Raw genomic sequence first — 17,015 nt, 5'->3', positions numbered from 1 at the left:
CTGGTGGCAGCACTGGCTGCGTGGAAGCCTTTCCTTTGGGGCTGGGGATGCTCCGGGAAGTGGTTTCCCCAACGCAGGCACTGTGCCAAGTTCCCAGCTCTGAGGAGCAGGTTTCACTTGCGTTGCGTCTAATGCAAGGAGACAGCTGGGCCTTGGGGATTCAGCAGGGAGGCAGCTAATGGATTTGGGTTCAAGCAGTTGTCCCAGATACCATACGTGATTGCACTTAACCTGCAGGAGCCAAGCTCTGAGGACACTGATGGCTAAAACTGCCCTGTTCCCTCCCCCTCCCATACATCCTCTCTCCGTGTTACTGTCTTAAAGTGCAGCCAGAGAGAAAGAAAAGGTGGTAGCTGAGCTCTGAGTAACATTGTAAACCATAAGAAGTTCCTCCTGGCTCAGCATCCTGCCCAGAAGAAATTTTTAGGATAAAAAAAGGTGGCTAGACACTTGTGGGGAGGAAGGGTTTGATTTCCCTTTTCCTTGGGCCAAGTTCAGATATCGAAGCATTAGGCTTTACAGCTGCTGGTGCCTGGGCTGGGTTTCTGCTGGGGAGAGTGAACCTCTATTCCTCTGGGCAATTTTTGCCTATGCACTTCTATTTTCCAGAGGGGCAAAACAATCTGGCTCCTAATGTGGTAATTTTTGCTGGATAATTTGTATGTTCAATGTCATCAGACCTTTGAAGCTTTGAAAATGCAGGGACAGTGTGAAGGAAGATAAATACAGGTTTCACCTTTTTATTTTGTTATAATGACAGGTCCAAAAATCCCAATGGGATGAACTATTCTTGTTCTTTGCTGAAATTCCCTGTGGAAATTATTATACTTTTTCATGATAAATGGGCAGTTTCTTGGAGCAAACAGAGAATTTCCAACAGCATGCGTGAAACCTACTGGTTTAGATGTTATGGAGACTTCAACAAAATCTGTAGCTGGATTTTCATCCAAAGCCTTGTTTCTGTCCCTGCTTTCTCCCTCTTGCTGGGAAGAAGAACTTTATCTGATAAATTGGGGTGACTGTTAAAAACAAGCTCAATAATGAAGAAACCATCCCCAGCCCTCAAACAATGGCACAGGGAAAGATCATTTCATAGTGGTTTTGGGGAGACATTGCTCTACCCAGACAGCTTTGGACAAGATGTGCTCAATGGCCCTTAATCCTCACTGCCCTGCCGACAACAGCTAGAAAGCAAATAGCAATAAAACGAAGCCCTGGGCAACATCAGGCTTTGGTCTCTAATCGATGCCGGTTTGTAACCTTTAACTTGCAGCAGCCATGAGCAGCTCCTAGGGATCTCAGCTGGGGGCTCTGGGCCATTTGTCTGCATCTCACTGAAGCTGATATTTACATGCTCAGCCCGTTTCCTTTTCTTCATCTGGTAACCCCAAACCTGCTCCATTCCCTAGGCTGTGATAATGTTTAGGGACCTAAGTCCCAGGGAATGGCCAAGATGGCCATGTTTTCATGTGTTCATGCAGATTTGTCTATCGTGAAGCAGGCAAGCTAACCCACTCAACATCATTGGGGCTTCCCTAGCCATGCAGCAGTGCAGGTTTCATTGCAACAAACTGCCTGGCTGCAAATCTCTTCCTTACTAAGCTATTAGTGCTCAAGGCTGCAAGCAGCCAGCGATCAGCATCCTCTAATGAAGCCAGCCCTGTTGCTTGGAAGCTGTAACTGAGCAGCTGAGGGTTGCTGCCTGCCCTCTTCCAGCTATGCTGAGTATTGGCTTTGATTACAGCATCAGGGCAGGATGAGAGGCAATATCTGCTACCAGGCATCTGCTTAAACCCCTCCAGCTGGATTCACCAGAGGATGTGTCTCTGCCCATGGCAGCCCCATGGAGTTGTTAGGGATAAGCTTGTGGGATGAGCCCAGCAGGAGCAATAAAGGAGGGGTCAGCTCAATTTGGGGATGGTTTCACTGGGGTTTGAGTCTTGATCCTCTAACCTGTCTTGTGGCTTCTGCTATTGCAGCTCAATGTCTTGAACAATGTCAGCAGCTCAGAGGATGTCAAACCCTTGCCAGGTCTCCCGGGGATTGGGAACATGAATTATCCATCTACAAGCCCAGGATCCTTAGCCAAACACATCTGTGCCATCTGTGGGGACAGGTCCTCAGGTAAGAGGTTTTCTTTCATGGAGAAGGCTTTGTGCAATGAAGACTCCCCTGATGCTCTGAAGCAAGGCTCGTGCATGAGTGAACTCTGTGGAGGCTTGCTGGTGCCATACTGACATTGTAGGATTCATAGCTAGGTCTGGCTTACCCAAGGGCAGGCTGTTTTGCAGATTAGTTGTGCTGTGCCCAAAAGAGGGCAAACCTAAAAGCTGTTTTCTTCTCCGTTATGTGTGTAATCTTATTTTACATTTTGTCCCTGTTTATAAAAGGTAAATATAAAAATTGTATTCTTACTTACCTGTGCTTTGTGTTAGCAAGGCTTTGCATATGCCTGGCTTTTCTCTCCTACCGCAGAGACCTGCAGTCTGGCTGTGCCTTGCAGACCCCCTCCATATCAGTGCAGCCCATTTGCTACCTATCGCTTTTACGCGCTTGCACTGCAGCCAAGATGTGGCTCCACATCCTTGCCCTGGGATGCAGTCCCTCCTTATCACAGGAAAGCAGCGTTCCTATAGTTTAACTGTAACTGGTCACTATTAGTGCAAAGAACCCCTAAAGTCAACTCAGGCCTGCTAAAGTGATACTGTGCAGCCAGGTTTTTCACCTTTGGGGCTGGTTCAAGCTCCTCTATGCTGGAGGGAAGGGCAGATACCTGCCTGCCCACTGATCGCCTCCCCTTGCCTTCCCAGGGAAGCACTACGGGGTGTACAGCTGTGAGGGCTGCAAAGGCTTCTTCAAGAGGACAATCCGGAAGGACCTGATCTACACCTGCCGTGACAACAAGGACTGCCTCATAGACAAACGCCAACGCAACCGTTGCCAGTACTGCCGCTATCAGAAGTGCCTCGCAATGGGCATGAAGAGGGAAGGTATGTGAGAGCTGGTGGAAAGAATGGGCTTAGAGAAAGTTTCCTTACATTCTGTAGGGTATATCTGGCTCTTGTAGCCCTCCAAGGCTAGAGCATTCCAAAAACCCACATTGACAGTTTCAGGGCATTTTTGACCTTGTCCTGTTCCCTGTAGCATCATCAATGCTGTGCTGCTTCAACCGCTTAGCGCAGCGGGGGACTGCAAAATGCCAAGCTTGAATCAAAAACCTAATCCCAGGCACAGCTCTCCCTTCCAGCTGGGTGCAGAGTGGTTCAAAGGACCAGAGTGTCAACTCGACTTCCCTTTGCAGAGCATGAAAATGTAAACACCAGGATCTTGGTGGGTCCTATGGGGGTTTGACTGCAGTAATCACAGGGGCTTTCTGGAAGCTGCTGAAGCTGGGGACAGATTGCAGCTTGAACATGGATGAAATCCTGGATGACTTTCCACTAAGATTCTGATGACTTTAGAAACACTTCCCTAGCTTCTTCCTGTCCATTACTCTTAAAGAGGACAAATGCTTCCCCCCAGCTGGTTGGCACATACAAGAACATCCCGTGTTGTCCTCCCTCAGTGCCAGACTGTATGTCCCACTGAGCCACCTCCTTGGGTACTGCCTGCCAGTTCCCCAGTGCTGGGCAGTCCTGGGAAGCACATCCTCCCAGCTGGGAGAAATGCAGGGAAGTGCAAAGTGGTCATAAGTTTCAGTGCCCTGTGGTTTGGCCATTCCCCTGAAAGCACCCTAATGTAAGCCAGAGTAGGGCAAGACTGATGCAAGGACTTACTTCCTGACACCACTGCAAACAGCAGAGCTGTAAAGACAGATGGGAAAGAAATCTCCTAATCCAAGTAGCTGACCTAAAAGCTTGTCACACCCTTCTTCCATCAGCACTTACCTAATTGAAAAAATGGGGGTCATATTCTCCTGCAGGCTTGCTATGAGCTACAGGCTTGCTGAGTTGGTCCCTTCCTTGGTGTTTACGCAAGTCCCCTCTCCTCTTAAAGGACTCTTTAATCCCTTGGCTTTGGTGGTTTTCCCACTCCTCTGGATATTGACTGCCTGGTGCTTAGCTAATGGGTGGGGAAGACATTCAGCTATTGAATATTGAAGCACCAATGTCTGCATGGCAGGGGCCAGCTTTGCTGCCAGCTTCTTCCCCCCTGAACCTTTCATTTCAGGTGTATAACTGCCTACAGCTCAGCACAGGCCGTTCTTTGAGACCAGGCCAGCTGTCTACTTGTCCCTTAGGGGTTATGGGGCATTTTGGGCCCCTGCCTGGTGCTGTATGCTCAGACAGGAGAGTGATGCTAGCAGGATTTAGTTTTGGGACATTTCTGCCCAGCAATGAGCTAAACCGGTATGACACCTGCTGGTCATTTGGCTTGTAGCAGGATTTTCTTATTTCCCATCGGGATTTTCTCCAACAAAAATGTGCACCGAGGGCTTCTGTTGAGCACAAGGCTTGGCATACCACATACACATGTCCTACACCAGCCTGTCCTCCATGCATCCAGCAGCCCTGGGATGCAGCAGCTGAGATCTGGAGAGAATTTCAGTGATTGTTTTCCTGCAGTCAGTAGGTATTTTGGAAAATGTACAGGGATGAGAGAAGAGAGTGAAGGCATTGCGGCATTCAGAGGTGCTAGGAACTACCATCTATTGGGGAGGATTGGGAAGAGAGGTGGTGGAGGGGGAGGTGGCATCGGGGCTGGGCCAGACTAGGTAGGCTTTTGCTCATGAGTGACGCAGGCAGAGTGTGTGGATCCAGCTGGGATGATGCACCATCCTGCTGCTGGATGTGCTAGCCACTGTGGGAGTGTTCAAAGCATGCTGCGAGCACAACAAACCTTGGTGTCTGGGTGCTGGTTCCCTCCTGCCTCCTACAGCACCTACTGACAGCTGAGTCCAGGCTGCCACCTGGAGGTATGAACTCCTTATATTCTGCAGCTGCATATCTTGGAAATCACAACCTTTTATCAAGTTTGGAGGCCACTATTCTACAGCAACCCCAAAGTTATTGGGGGGAAGTGACAGCAGCCATTTTTCTGGATGTACATTTGAAATATCCAGTTATTTTCTGCTCTCAACCTCCTCAGGGAGTTTCCTCCCAGAGGAAAGGAGACTGATCATGAGCAGGTAGGTGTTGCTGTGGATGTAGAGCCATGTTTCTGTCTGCAGCTGTGCAGGAGGAGAGACAGAGGAGCAGGGAGCGGAGTGAGAACGAGGCCGAGTCCACAAGCAGTGGAAGTGAGGACATGCCTGTGGAGAGGATCCTGGAAGCTGAGCTGGCAGTTGAACCCAAGACAGAGGCATACAGCGATGTGAACACAGAGAGCTCGGTAAGGGGCACTCACATCACTTGCAGCTTGAGATGAGAGCTTTTGAGGTGTGATTTGAAAAGCGAAACCCCATGTGAACAGCTAGCATTTTGCAAGGGTTTTTTGTTTCACACTGCGTAAGAATCACCAACAGTTTTTCATTTGAAACTACTCTGAGTGACTAGAAAACAGCCTATACATTAAGTTCCTAGCAGTTAAGTTCCCTTTGGTTTCAATGAGTCAATAGAGGGATAGCTGAATGCTGGAGAATCTCAGCCTTGGACACTGCTTGTGGGCCCCAGTGACCAAGACTGGAATGAACCTGGGCTCAACAGGTTTGCTGTTGTGGTTTTACTGGTTTGGATAAAATGGCTGTTCATGCCCGTTCAGAGGCTGCTTGATGATGTTTAGAAATGCCCTGGGGAGTAGGACTACAGCCTGCCACGCAGGACTTGCTTTGCAAAGAACAGCAAGCAAACAGAAAAGTTTAGCAACCAGCTGATTTGGCAGGTTGTAGAGGGGATAGTGGTAATAAATATCTTCTCTTCCCAGCACAGCTGAGATTATTGGCAGTTTGATCATTTTACTTGTGGCTCTGAGTATCATTCATTTGATCTGATACTGTTTGCAGTACAGACAGTGATTGTCAAAGATTTTTCATTGACAAATTCTCCTCTTTTCCTGTTGATATTGCTCTTAATTAGACAAATGACCCTGTTACCAACATATGCCATGCAGCTGACAAGCAGCTCTTCACACTTGTTGAGTGGGCCAAGCGAATCCCCCACTTCTCTGACTTGACACTGGAAGATCAAGTCATTCTCCTCCGGGCAGGTAATGTTCCCACCTGGGGTCTCTGGGGCTATCCCTGGCACCGTTGTCCCTTCTCTGGGCCGTGTGCTCTGCCAGCCAGGCTGGATGGTGAATGTGAAAGCCTGATCTGGCCCATCCTTGCTTGCCCTGTCATAGGGCAAGCAATCCATCATGAGCCATGATGAGCAGTTGGTAGAGGCTGTCTGTGGGGCAGTGGAATCTGCTCTTTGTTCCTCTCTTTATGCAGACATGTAGGAGGGCTGGAGAAGTGTGAATAAATATGTCTTGTTAATGTAATTCCTTTAACTGCAGAACTTGCTATGTGTGGGACACACTAATGTATAAGGTGCAAAATGAAAAAAACAGTGTCTCTCCCCTTCCCTGGGTCTTTTTCTGCACCTTCCTTGCTGCTGGTCACAGTTTGCCACTCCTTGCAGTGTTGGCAAGGGTGCAGTTCGCACTTGGGGTCCCATCTCTCTTGTGAGCCAAGTCTGAAGCCAGCAGGGCTTCATCTCTCCTGCTCCATGTGGGACTGATTTTCTTTTGCTAACTACCTCATGTGTCCTCCACACCTCCTCTTGCAGGATGGAATGAGCTGCTCATTGCCTCATTCTCCCATCGCTCCGTGTCAGTGCAAGACGGCATCCTTCTGGCCACAGGCTTGCATGTGCACCGCAGCAGTGCTCACAGTGCTGGTGTGGGCTCCATCTTTGACAGGTATGTATCCTGTTTCTGTCATCCCCTAGCAGCAGCGGTCAGGCTGGCTCTGTCTTTCCCTTCTGAATGGGCAACAATGTCCTTAGTAAGAACCCATGGTCATCTGAGGCAGAACTAGCTTAGAATGAGGAGGGGATGCTTGACTAGCTTAAAAACCAAGAATGGGATGAAAGCACCTTGGAAAGGGATTTGCAGCTGCAGAAGGAGATCTTTGAGTGTGCAGGGAGAGGAATGCTTCTCTGCCTTTTCTCAAGAGTTTGTCATAACTGGATCTAGAGCTAATACTGATCAGCAAGAGCTTTAGCTGGCAAAGCTTATACCCCAACTTGCTCATATAACAACTGCACATGTACTGTCCATGCCATGCCTGCTCCTTGCCTGGCAGGACAGTGCATTAGCACTCTTACACAACTGCCATGCTTCACAGGTTTTGCACATTGGAACATGGAGAAAAACCCATGTGGTTTTCCTTTAGTGAGTGCAAATTGTTCTCGATGGTCCAAATGGAGCACAGAGGCCACTTGCTGAGCAATATGAGAACAGGAGCGAATTTGATGCTCAGGTCTCTGGATGCTGTTGAGGAGTGTGCAGTATGGTTGTCCCTCAAAGCTACCTGTACCTGCAGAGAAGAGTATGTGATATTCCCAGTGCCTATCCCAGATACTTTTCAGCCCTTAGCCTTGATGTCTGTACCTGTCTCTGTTTGTTTTCCCACCCATGTCACCCATATGCAGGGTTTTGACAGAACTGGTGTCCAAAATGAAAGACATGCAGATGGATAAGTCGGAGCTGGGGTGCCTGCGAGCCATTGTCCTGTTTAACCCAGGTAAGTCTGAGGCCTGGGGCAGTCCCAGGTGACATGCACACCCTTTGGGCCATGGCAGGTCACAGGCAGGAAGGCTGTGGCAGTGAGCACCAGTCAGGACTGCAGACAGATTTGTCCCAGTCACTGGGTCCATGATTACAGAGAGCCTGAGTCCTCTCCCACCCTTGCAAGCAGTCACTCTGTTTGCAGTGGAAAGGTCCCCTCTGCAGTAGTTTCTTCCCTACCTCTATTTTCTCTCTCATCCAGATGCTAAGGGTTTGTCCAGCCCTTCAGAAGTGGAATCACTGAGGGAGAAGGTCTATGCCACGCTGGAAGCCTACACAAAGCAGAAGTACCCGGAGCAGCCAGGGCGGTGAGTGTCCCCAAGCAAGGCAGGCAGCTCAGGGCAGCACAATACCCATCCTGGGAAGAGGAGACTGAGGCAGAGATGTCTGTACTAGCTCTGCCTGAGCCACCCTCAAAACTACAGGAGGGCACCAGCCAAAACTGCTTGAGCAGCCCAGCTCCCGCAAGCTGCACTGTGCCCTCAATGCCCTAATCCTGGGCCAGAGCCTTTCCGGTGCTGGTGGGATGCCTTTTTCTTGCTTTTCAATACAATCCTACCCTCTAGTGGCCGAGCTCTCAAAGCGCCAGCAGCTGGACCCGTCCTCTTCGCCAACAGCCAAGTGATGCGCCCACTGCATCTTCTGCTATTTTTGGCTCCGGATGTGACCGCAGGGCGCTCAAGCGGGACGTGGGGAGGGGGAAGCACCCTGCCTGCTGCACCCCCTTGCAGCCGCGCCTCGAAACGGGAGGCAGAGGCACTGCTGAGGGGTTGCGCACTCAGGAGGCTGGGGATTTTTGAAAGATTTTTTTTTTTCCAAGAAGAATTTAAATGGCACCATGGAGATGTAAGTCTTGGGGTGAAAATCTGGATGTATTTTTTTTTTTTTCTTTTAAGTTTTAAAATGTTAAAATCTGTTTTGGAAAACATACATCCCTGAAGACATTCAAGGCCAGGCAGGATGTGGTTCTGGGCAACCTGATCTAGTTGAAGATGTCCCTGCCCATTGCAGAGGGGTTGGACTAGATGACCTTTGAAGGTCCCTTCCAACCCAAACTATTCTATGATTCTATGTTACCTCCACACATATGGAGAGAAATGCTTATTTTGAAGGCATAGGGGAATCTAAGATAGAACTTCCCAAGCCATTTTTGAGGAGAATTTGGGTTCTGCTCTCCTGAGTCCTTGGTGCAGACTTGGAAACACTTGTGAGAGGGCAGCCAGTGCCTCTCACATGCTTCTGACTCTGCTCTCTTCCAGGTTTGCCAAACTCCTTCTGCGTCTGCCGGCACTGCGGTCTATTGGGCTGAAGTGCCTGGAGCACCTCTTCTTCTTCAAGCTGATTGGAGACACCCCCATTGACACCTTCCTCATGGAGATGCTGGAGACACCCCTTCAGGTCACTTGAGGGTCTGGCCACTCTCTGGCCAGGCCCTGTCCCCACCATGCCCCTGCACAGCTTCCCACCCCTCCACTCTGAGCCTGTGAGAACTCCCACCCTCCCTCTGCTCCTCGTCGGTGGGATTGTTGTGTTTTGTACAGCTGTAAATCACCTCCTCTAACCCTCCCTGGCCTGGCTGTGGGAGGTCACAGATCCTCTGACCAGTTAACCATTCCCCTGCCCCCTGTACAGATAATTGCTTTAAATTATTTTTTCATTCTCAATAAAAGCCAACAAAACAAATAAAATAATATATGAGAGAGGCACTGATTTGAGCTGGCAGAGCAGTGTCCTCTTTTGCTGCGGTCACAGGTCTGGCTTGGGGTGGGGCTGAGGGACCCTTCCAAGACTCTTAGGCAGCCCAAATCAGGGCAGAAGCATCACTCGGGGTATTGCTGGTTGTGCTAATGGGCACAGTTCTCTGGCCAAGAGAGAACAGGTATTGTAGCTCCTGCTAAGGAACGACCTGGAGAAATTTGCTGCTTTGAATCAGAACACTTCATTCCACCATCTTAAAAAGAAACTCCTGGACTCTGAATTCTTTGAAATTTTTAAAGTAATTTTAAAAGTTACTTTTTAATGTACTTTTTTGTTTTCTGAGCTAGTCCAGCCACTGAGAGAAGAACTGAAGTGCTTCATTTTGGTTCAGGTAGAGTATTTTGAGGTGACCCAAACCTGGCATGCTCATGGATAATTTTCAGTTTTCTGAAGCTTCACAGATCCCGTTCTCAGGGGGTTTTTTTAATTATTTTTATTTTATTCCCCCTCCATATTTTTTCACTGAAAAGAGGCTCTTCAACCCCAAATTTATAATCTCATGCCTCTATAAGTGAGACTTGCAGAGATGTAAAGTAAAAGACACTCAATGAACCTGCTTCAAAGGTCTGCCTGATCTTTTCCCTGTTCAAATGGCACTGCTGGAGCTTCCCACCACAACTGAGCTAACCAGAGTCAAATGAGTTAAAGACATTAATTTGTTCAATATGCGGAGCTTATCCTGGTGGGAAAATGTCCTCCCAGGAACCCAGCAAAACTGTCTGCATTATTATTCATAAAACAGGTGTAGTGTTAAGTGATCTGCCCCTTCTGACCCTCTCAGCAGACAGTGCGGTGAGATGCAGCCGTGCTTCGTCTGTCCGTGTGACAGATTGCAACGCTGCCGCTCAGCGACTCGGGGAAGTTCGAGGGGAAGGAGTAGTGACAACAGGATAAAGAAAGAAGGATAAAAATGAAACATTTTGTTAAAAATCCCACCCAGGGACATGATTTGTTCTCTAGTATTTCATTGTGAGAAGGAGAAAGAGAATGAAAAGAGTAGGAAAAAGAAACAAACCCTCCAAATTATGAAAATGCTAAGTTAGTTGCTTGTTTTTTCTGGTGATGCTGAAAAGAACAGGGAGAATTTCAAATAGGTGAAAAGCACTGGTCAAGGGGATATTTTAAATTGAAAAGGTAATTCTCCGTTAAAAGGGAAGTAATTTAAAGCAGGATAATGAACCTGCTCATTGTAAAACCTTTGCTGGAATTTGAGACACTTCACACAGACTGTGCTGGGATGGTACCCACCCCACACTGCTGGCTAGATAAAGCAAGAGGTTACTTCCAGCCTGGACTGGTACAAACTTAGAAGCTGTGGGCTTCTAAGAGCTGGTCCCCAACTAGCTGGGTTGGGTTTCTTTCCTGATTATGAAGCCCCGAGTTTCTCTTGACCTCCCTGCTCTCAGGTTTGATCGTTTAAGTCAAGGAGGTTGGTTGGCATTAGCAGACTTAGCCAGAGAAGGGCTGCAGGACCTGATGCCACTATCTGAAGATAGACCATGTGCTATTAATGCTTCTTGTTGAAATCTATAGAGGAAAACCTGAGGATCCTCATGCTGCAGTAGACCTCTTGCTAAGATGGTGTCTGAGTGCTAATTTGGAGCCCTGCAGCATTTGGTGGCAACTCAGAGTATGCGTTGGCTCTGGGGTGAGCCACTGTAGCACAGCAGGCTGAGCCAGCTGGAGGGCACAGGATGCTTCAACACCAGTAGCACTGTCTCTTTCAGGAGCTCACAGGCTGTCCTCAGCACACAGTTGTTGCAGCTGTGATTGTGTTTACATGGAGCTGCAAGGTTGGAATTTAATTTGGCCAAGGCAACCAAAATCTTTGGGACATGCTCAACCCTCTCCGATAGGGGTTTAACATAGACAGTGTAATGCCTCTTGGTGGCTTAACTTGAGTCCATGATGAAGAATTCAGAGTCCCTGGTATTCCACACTGGCAGAACAGTTCAACATGTGGGCAACAGAGAAAAATAAACTGGGCAGAAGAGCTGGGTCCAGCACATAGCCCACATGGTCCTGCATGTGCCACTGCAGTCAGTGTGAGTAGAGCTTGCTAAGTCCCATGAGCGATTCCCTTTGACTGTCTTGATGCTGACCTTGGACCACTGCCTGCACCATGAACAGTCACTTTTTGAAGTGGGGTATGATAACCAAGACAGAGACTTCCTGCTCCAAAGGGGCCATTTGTGGCTCCTGGACACTCCTACTCTTAGCAGTCTACCTTGAGACCCTGGAAAGGTGGTTTCTGGGTTCTGTGCCACACGGTCTCTAGGTTGCACTTTGAGCAGGTCTTGTCCTCTTTCTCCAGATGACTAGCAGGTAGTAGGGTGGTTAAGACCATGAGACATGGTATATGGATTCTGTAAGAGACTGCTTGCTCGTCTGAAAGTGTCATGAGCAGACAGCTGTCCTATGCAGAGGAGAGAAGTCACTGAGCTCTATCTGCAGTCATTGAGGACCTGAGGTTTGCCTGAACTGTTGGATTCCTCAGTCTATTGTCTGTCTACAATGGTGTCCAAATGCTGCTTAAGAGCAGTGCTTCCCCAAGCTTTGCAAAGCATAAGGGCAAGTCTCTACAGCCACCCTGAGGAGCAAATCCCACAGCATTCAGTAATAACTCACAGGTACAGTTTTCCTTCAGGCTGAACTGCTGCAGAAGAACAGCAGCTTGGCACGGTTGGAGCTTGCCCAATCTGCACTCCTGCAAAAACCTGATTTTCATAAAATAGTAGAAATGTCAATCATGGATAAGCCAAAAAAACCCACCTGTTATTGCATGCACATTCAGCCCCAGCTTGTGTGGAGTTACAGCTGCACAAAGAACTAAAAAATAGCACTGAAGAACTCAAAAATCAAGAAATATCTAAGTTTAAGTCCCTTCCAATGTGGTCACTTTTCCTTGCAGACCAATGTCATGATGGTGCCTTCAAAATCCAGGCATCAGCCACTTTTCAGGCATAACAAAGAGAGCATACCAGGGTCTAGCTACCTACGCTTCCTACTGAAACCTGGCTCCTCCTATCTCCTCTGAATTTTGCTCTTGCCAGGTTCCTGTTACTGGGTCTTGCCACTACTTTGAAGATCCAGTCATTGGTTTCCCATAAAAACCTTCACAGCCTCAGATCAAGCTCTGGCATTTTTCTTTTGCTCTGGGAATGGCTGGTGCAAGACAGTGTGTCATATTTTCTTTCCCGCCATGCGTCATATCTCATCAACTTTCAGAGTTAGCAGCAGGTCCCCCCCAACATGGACAAGCTTTGTTTTAGTGCACAGGCCAAAGGTTTCAAAGCATTTATTAATTCCGATCTGTTTGCTCTGTGGTGCTCCATGGAGGGGACTCCAAACAATGGTGGGTTTAGCCACTATGATGAGGATCTCAGAAAAATGAAAAAACCCTCAAACTCCATTGCTTGTGCTAAGCTGGGTTTGTTTCTCACCCAGAAATCAAGCCAGTGTGTTTTCCTGCCCTGGCTTTGTTTGGGTTCTGTAGTGGCTGCTTCAGTTTTTACTGAAGTTCAACAACAGCAGTTCTGGATTGGGAATAAAATAAATAAATCCCAAGCTATAAAGGTTTGATCTGCATTGCATTCAATTCAGCTTCCTTCTCCCTGCTGAATTTAGTGATTCAAGGTCATGTCCTATAGACCTAAGATGACTTTCAGACACCAGTGGTGTGACTCTAAACTGAGTGCCACCACCACTGGCCTTTCCGCTTGTCTGGGCTGGGCCTTGGACTACCTTCACCATCCCACCTGAGCTCTCTGAGATGCTCTCTTTGCTGCCTCAGTTCTCTGCCTGTCCCCTCTCCATCCCACTCAGCTTTCTGCTGTCCCATCAAAGGCCCAGCTGGGAAGCTGGGGAGGCTGTGCAGACTTGGTACCTCCTGGAGCACCAGAGGGCATGGGGAGGAGGAGGCAGAGGAGAAATTACACTGATTTGGGACTCCTTAGAGCTGATGATGGCAATGGTAAGCAGTGTGTATATCCTCTTTCAGGAGATGTTTGCTTTTATTTCATGGTGAGGTACATTGTGGTGGAAAACATGATACAAAGACAAGCCGTGATAAATCCCCAGCCATTTGTCAGTGTTGGTGGAGAAGGACCAACCCAGACCTATGCAAGGCCAGTGGCTGTCACCCCACACCTCTCTTGTCTTTCTCCCTATGCTCTCTGTACAATTAGCTCTACCTGAGACAGGCTTGGCTAGGGGATTTCAGTGGTAAAGGGAAAGCATTTTATCCCCCCCCAAGGATATTTGACAGCACTGTGGCTGTGGATTGATTTCTGGCTTGCTTCTCTACCAGGGCTGGCCAGCCCAGCTGGGTCTGTAGCAGCTGATGCCTATAAAGAGCTGTGAGGGTGGCAGGAAGGAGAGGGTGGTCTGTTCTTGACAGGGTAAGTGGTATAAAGGGATTTTTCTGAGTGGTGGGCAGCGGTTTGTCTTTGGCTTCAGGCATTAAAGGCACTTGATGATGCTGGTTAGCTGGCCCAGTGACTCCTGTCCTCAAGGGAGATGGCTGGAGTGTGTGTAGGGAAGCACAACTCATAACTGCCCTCTTCCTTGGTCTCCTGTGTGCATGCTTCTGGGTCCAGACCTCCCTGCTTCTGCATGGTTCTGCATCTGCTTTGCTGGGCAGAGTTAAGGTGATGCTGGAGGAGGGATTTGGCTCCCTGCTGTCCGGAGCCATGTCTATTGCTGTGACTGTGGCCAGCCACCCCTGAAGCTGAGTGCTGATCTCCTTCCAGTAGTGAACAGTGTGGACCTGCTGGTCCACCCAAGCTCCTCAGTGCAAAACATGAGAACTGGGCAACCCCAGTGGGAAGATAGCTGGGAGAAATGTGTGGCCTCTCTTCCAATGCTGCGGGCTTGTTAATTTGGCAGGCTGCTTCTCTTCAGTGCTGTTTTTTCCAGACCACCCCGTTTTTGTAAACCTGGCTGCCTGCAGACCCTACAGCTAGGAGAAAGCCTAGTCCTGCTTCTCCTCTGGTTTAATTCTCTTCAAATGCTGATGTGGGCTGCTGCACCTAACTCAGCCCTGGGTGAGCTAATCATGAAAACCCTGGCCCGCAGAGGCTGCACTGAGCTGGCTGAAATACTGCCTCCATCTTTTGTAGGGCCATTGCCCGAGGTGAAGGTGTGATTCACCTGGTGACCATCCTTTGCATGAGACCAGTGCTCCAGTACTGTGATCTGTGTGGGAGCTGGTAGATGTGTATAAATCGTGGGTAGCAACACCCTGCTGCAGCCCCCTTGGTGTTATGTGCTGGGGTCCACCTCTCAAGCCTGATCCCTCATAGGCTGAGCTGGAAGTTGCGCACAAGAGCTGTGAGGTTAAGGCAGTCTCCAGACCCCTCCTTGCCTAGAGAGGAGGAGGAGGGGGAAAATCACCAGATGACAGCACCCAGGGGGGACTGACTTCCAGCTGTTCCTGCATCTCTGAACCGACCAAATCAAGTGGGCAGTCTGAGTATATATGCATGGTGCCCTGTACAGGACTACAGCTTTTAGCAGTACTAAAGGATGGCTTTCCCCCCCCATGTGGCTGACTCCTGTGTAAGGAAAATCTACTGCCCTGTGTGGGTGGGGTGGGATGGGATGGCTGTGCTGGTTTGCAAAGGGAGGAAGAGCAGTGTGCAGTGTCTGGAGCCCTTGGTCATGCTGCAGTCCTGGCTGGGCTGGTGTCTTGGAAATGTCGCTCTGATGGATCTGGCTATCGAGAAACTTGGCTGGAGCTGCTCGGGGACCTTCAGGAGAGACAAAGACAGAGGCATCACAGCCCAGTGCCTCCCTGCTGCAGCTCAGCCTTTCTGGATGTGAGGGATTAGAGCTGTTTCACTCTGACCTGTGCCGTGGTACCATTGCTTTTGTGCCCAAGCTCCCAGTGTAGTTTTACTGGGATCCAGCGAGGCTGTCCTGGGAGTCTATTTCCTTCTCCCGTGGGACTGTGGCAGGGTGGTGATCCACCCCTGCTAACCTGTGGCCTCTCCGCTTCCTATGAGCTCTCAAAGGACATGACCTTGGTGCCTGTATCACCCACGTCATCTGGGCGTGGGGAACACTCGGTGACGAGGATGCCCCACAGAGAGGCTGGGAGCGCTCCTGTGCCTGGTACCAAGGTCACTGGTGAACACAGGAGGTGAAGCCCCTAAAAACCTCCCATCATCCACGAGCCTGTGGCGGGTCCCTCGCAGCTCCGCAGCCGGTTCTCCCTTGCCACTCGGAGTGGGGGGACCCGGCCATCCTCCGTGCCGGGGGAAGCCGCGGCCGCGCTGCCCAGGCTGCTCCGGCAGCAGCAGGTACCTGGCCCCGGCCCCGATACGGGTGGCTCCGCGCCTGCGGACCCGTGAAACTCCCCGAAAAATAGCGAACCCCCGCCAGGGAGGAGAGCCGGGGAGAGCCGGGCAGGACGGGAAATCGCCGGGGCTGCGGGAAGGCTCCAAGTTTCAGCTTCCCCGGCCGGGCGGGATCTGTCTTCCGCGGGTTTCCCCTCCCCGAAGCCGATGCGGTTTGGCGGAGCCGGAGCGGCGCTTACCCGGGGCCACCTCCCCCTGTGACTCCGCGGTACCGGGGCCCGTAGCGGACCGGGCCCTGCTTGGTGTCAGCCATCACCGGCGGCGAGCCCTCCGGGGCAGCTCTCCGCCTTTGTTTTTGTTTTGTTTTTCCCTCCTCCCCTCCCAGCACTAATTTTCCTTAAACACTCCGGGGCAGCGGGAGCGAGGCGCCCGAGGCAATGCACAGCGCGGGGGAGCGCATCCCTGCCGGGAACCGCAGCCCGCCCCGGCCGCTGCCTCCTCGGTCCGGGACCGGCTTTTCCCGACAGCTCCCGGCCTGGGCTTCTCCTGGAAAGGGAGCTGGTTTCCCGGCGGTTTCACTAGCGGGAGAGCCGCGGTGGCGGGCCACCACCCTCCACCTTTTTTTTATTACTTTTTTTTCTTTTCCTCTTTTTGGCTCGCTTTCTAAAAAAATAAGGGGGGGAAAAAAAAAGCCAGGGAGCGGAGCCAGGGCGGCCCGGTCGTGCCCCCCGGAGCCGGGAAGAGCCGCCGGCCCCTCGAGGCGTGGCGGGGCCGATGCCTGCAACCAGGCAGGAGAGCGGGGAGGAAACTTATTTCGAGTGGGGTGGAGAGGGGAGGGCAGGGGGTGGGGGTCGGGCAGGGAGGTATCAGCTCCAGGAGATGTGCCTTGGCAGCAGTCGGACGGGCGCTTCCCCGCAGGTTGGTGCGCTCCGCTCCGGAGCCGTCCAGGGCGCCGCGGCTCGCTCCCTACCCCGGCAGCACCGGCGGCGGGGAGGCCGGGGGAGGCCAGCCTGGGGAGGCAGGAACCGCTGCAGGATCCTGCCGGAGCGGTGGCTGTGGACGCCTCTCTCGCCGGCTCCCCGCAGGAAGGCTCCGCCCGGGCCGCCCCAGGTAAGCGGCTGAGCCCCGCCGACGGCTGCCCCGCATCCTCCCGTCCCAAGTCATCCTGTCCCGCATCATCCTATACCGCTGCCGCGGAGGGCCCCGGGGCTGGCCGCCCCCCACGTCGGAGCCGCGGGGCTGGTGGGA

The 17,015-nt window shown here is 50.8% G+C and overlaps 1 protein-coding gene across 2 annotated transcripts in view; it reads left to right on the top strand.

Moving 5' to 3' along the window:
• RXRG (retinoid X receptor gamma) overlaps positions 1-9,379 on the top strand; it is a 38,971-nt gene extending 29,592 nt beyond the window's left edge. Inside the window, exons 3-10 of one of the 2 annotated variants that reach the window (XM_030495877.1) lie at positions 1,980-2,124; positions 2,811-2,990; positions 5,171-5,331; positions 6,015-6,144; positions 6,708-6,840; positions 7,575-7,666; positions 7,913-8,018; positions 8,970-9,379. In XM_030495877.1, the coding sequence (XP_030351737.1) occupies positions 1,980-2,124; positions 2,811-2,990; positions 5,171-5,331; positions 6,015-6,144; positions 6,708-6,840; positions 7,575-7,666; positions 7,913-8,018; positions 8,970-9,117 (1,095 nt within the window). In that variant the 3' untranslated portion in view covers positions 9,118-9,379. The remainder of the gene's footprint in view (positions 1-1,979; positions 2,125-2,810; positions 2,991-5,170; positions 5,332-6,014; positions 6,145-6,707; positions 6,841-7,574; positions 7,667-7,912; positions 8,019-8,969) is intronic. The other variant, XM_030495878.1, reaches the window with a different exon arrangement.
• The last annotated feature ends 7,636 nt before the right edge of the window (positions 9,380-17,015 follow it).

This window comes from Strigops habroptila, chromosome 8 (assembly GCF_004027225.2).
Source record: "Strigops habroptila isolate Jane chromosome 8, bStrHab1.2.pri, whole genome shotgun sequence".
NCBI classification, from domain to species: domain Eukaryota; kingdom Metazoa; phylum Chordata; class Aves; order Psittaciformes; family Psittacidae; genus Strigops; species Strigops habroptila.
This window is presented reverse-complemented; position numbering and strand designations above follow the sequence as displayed.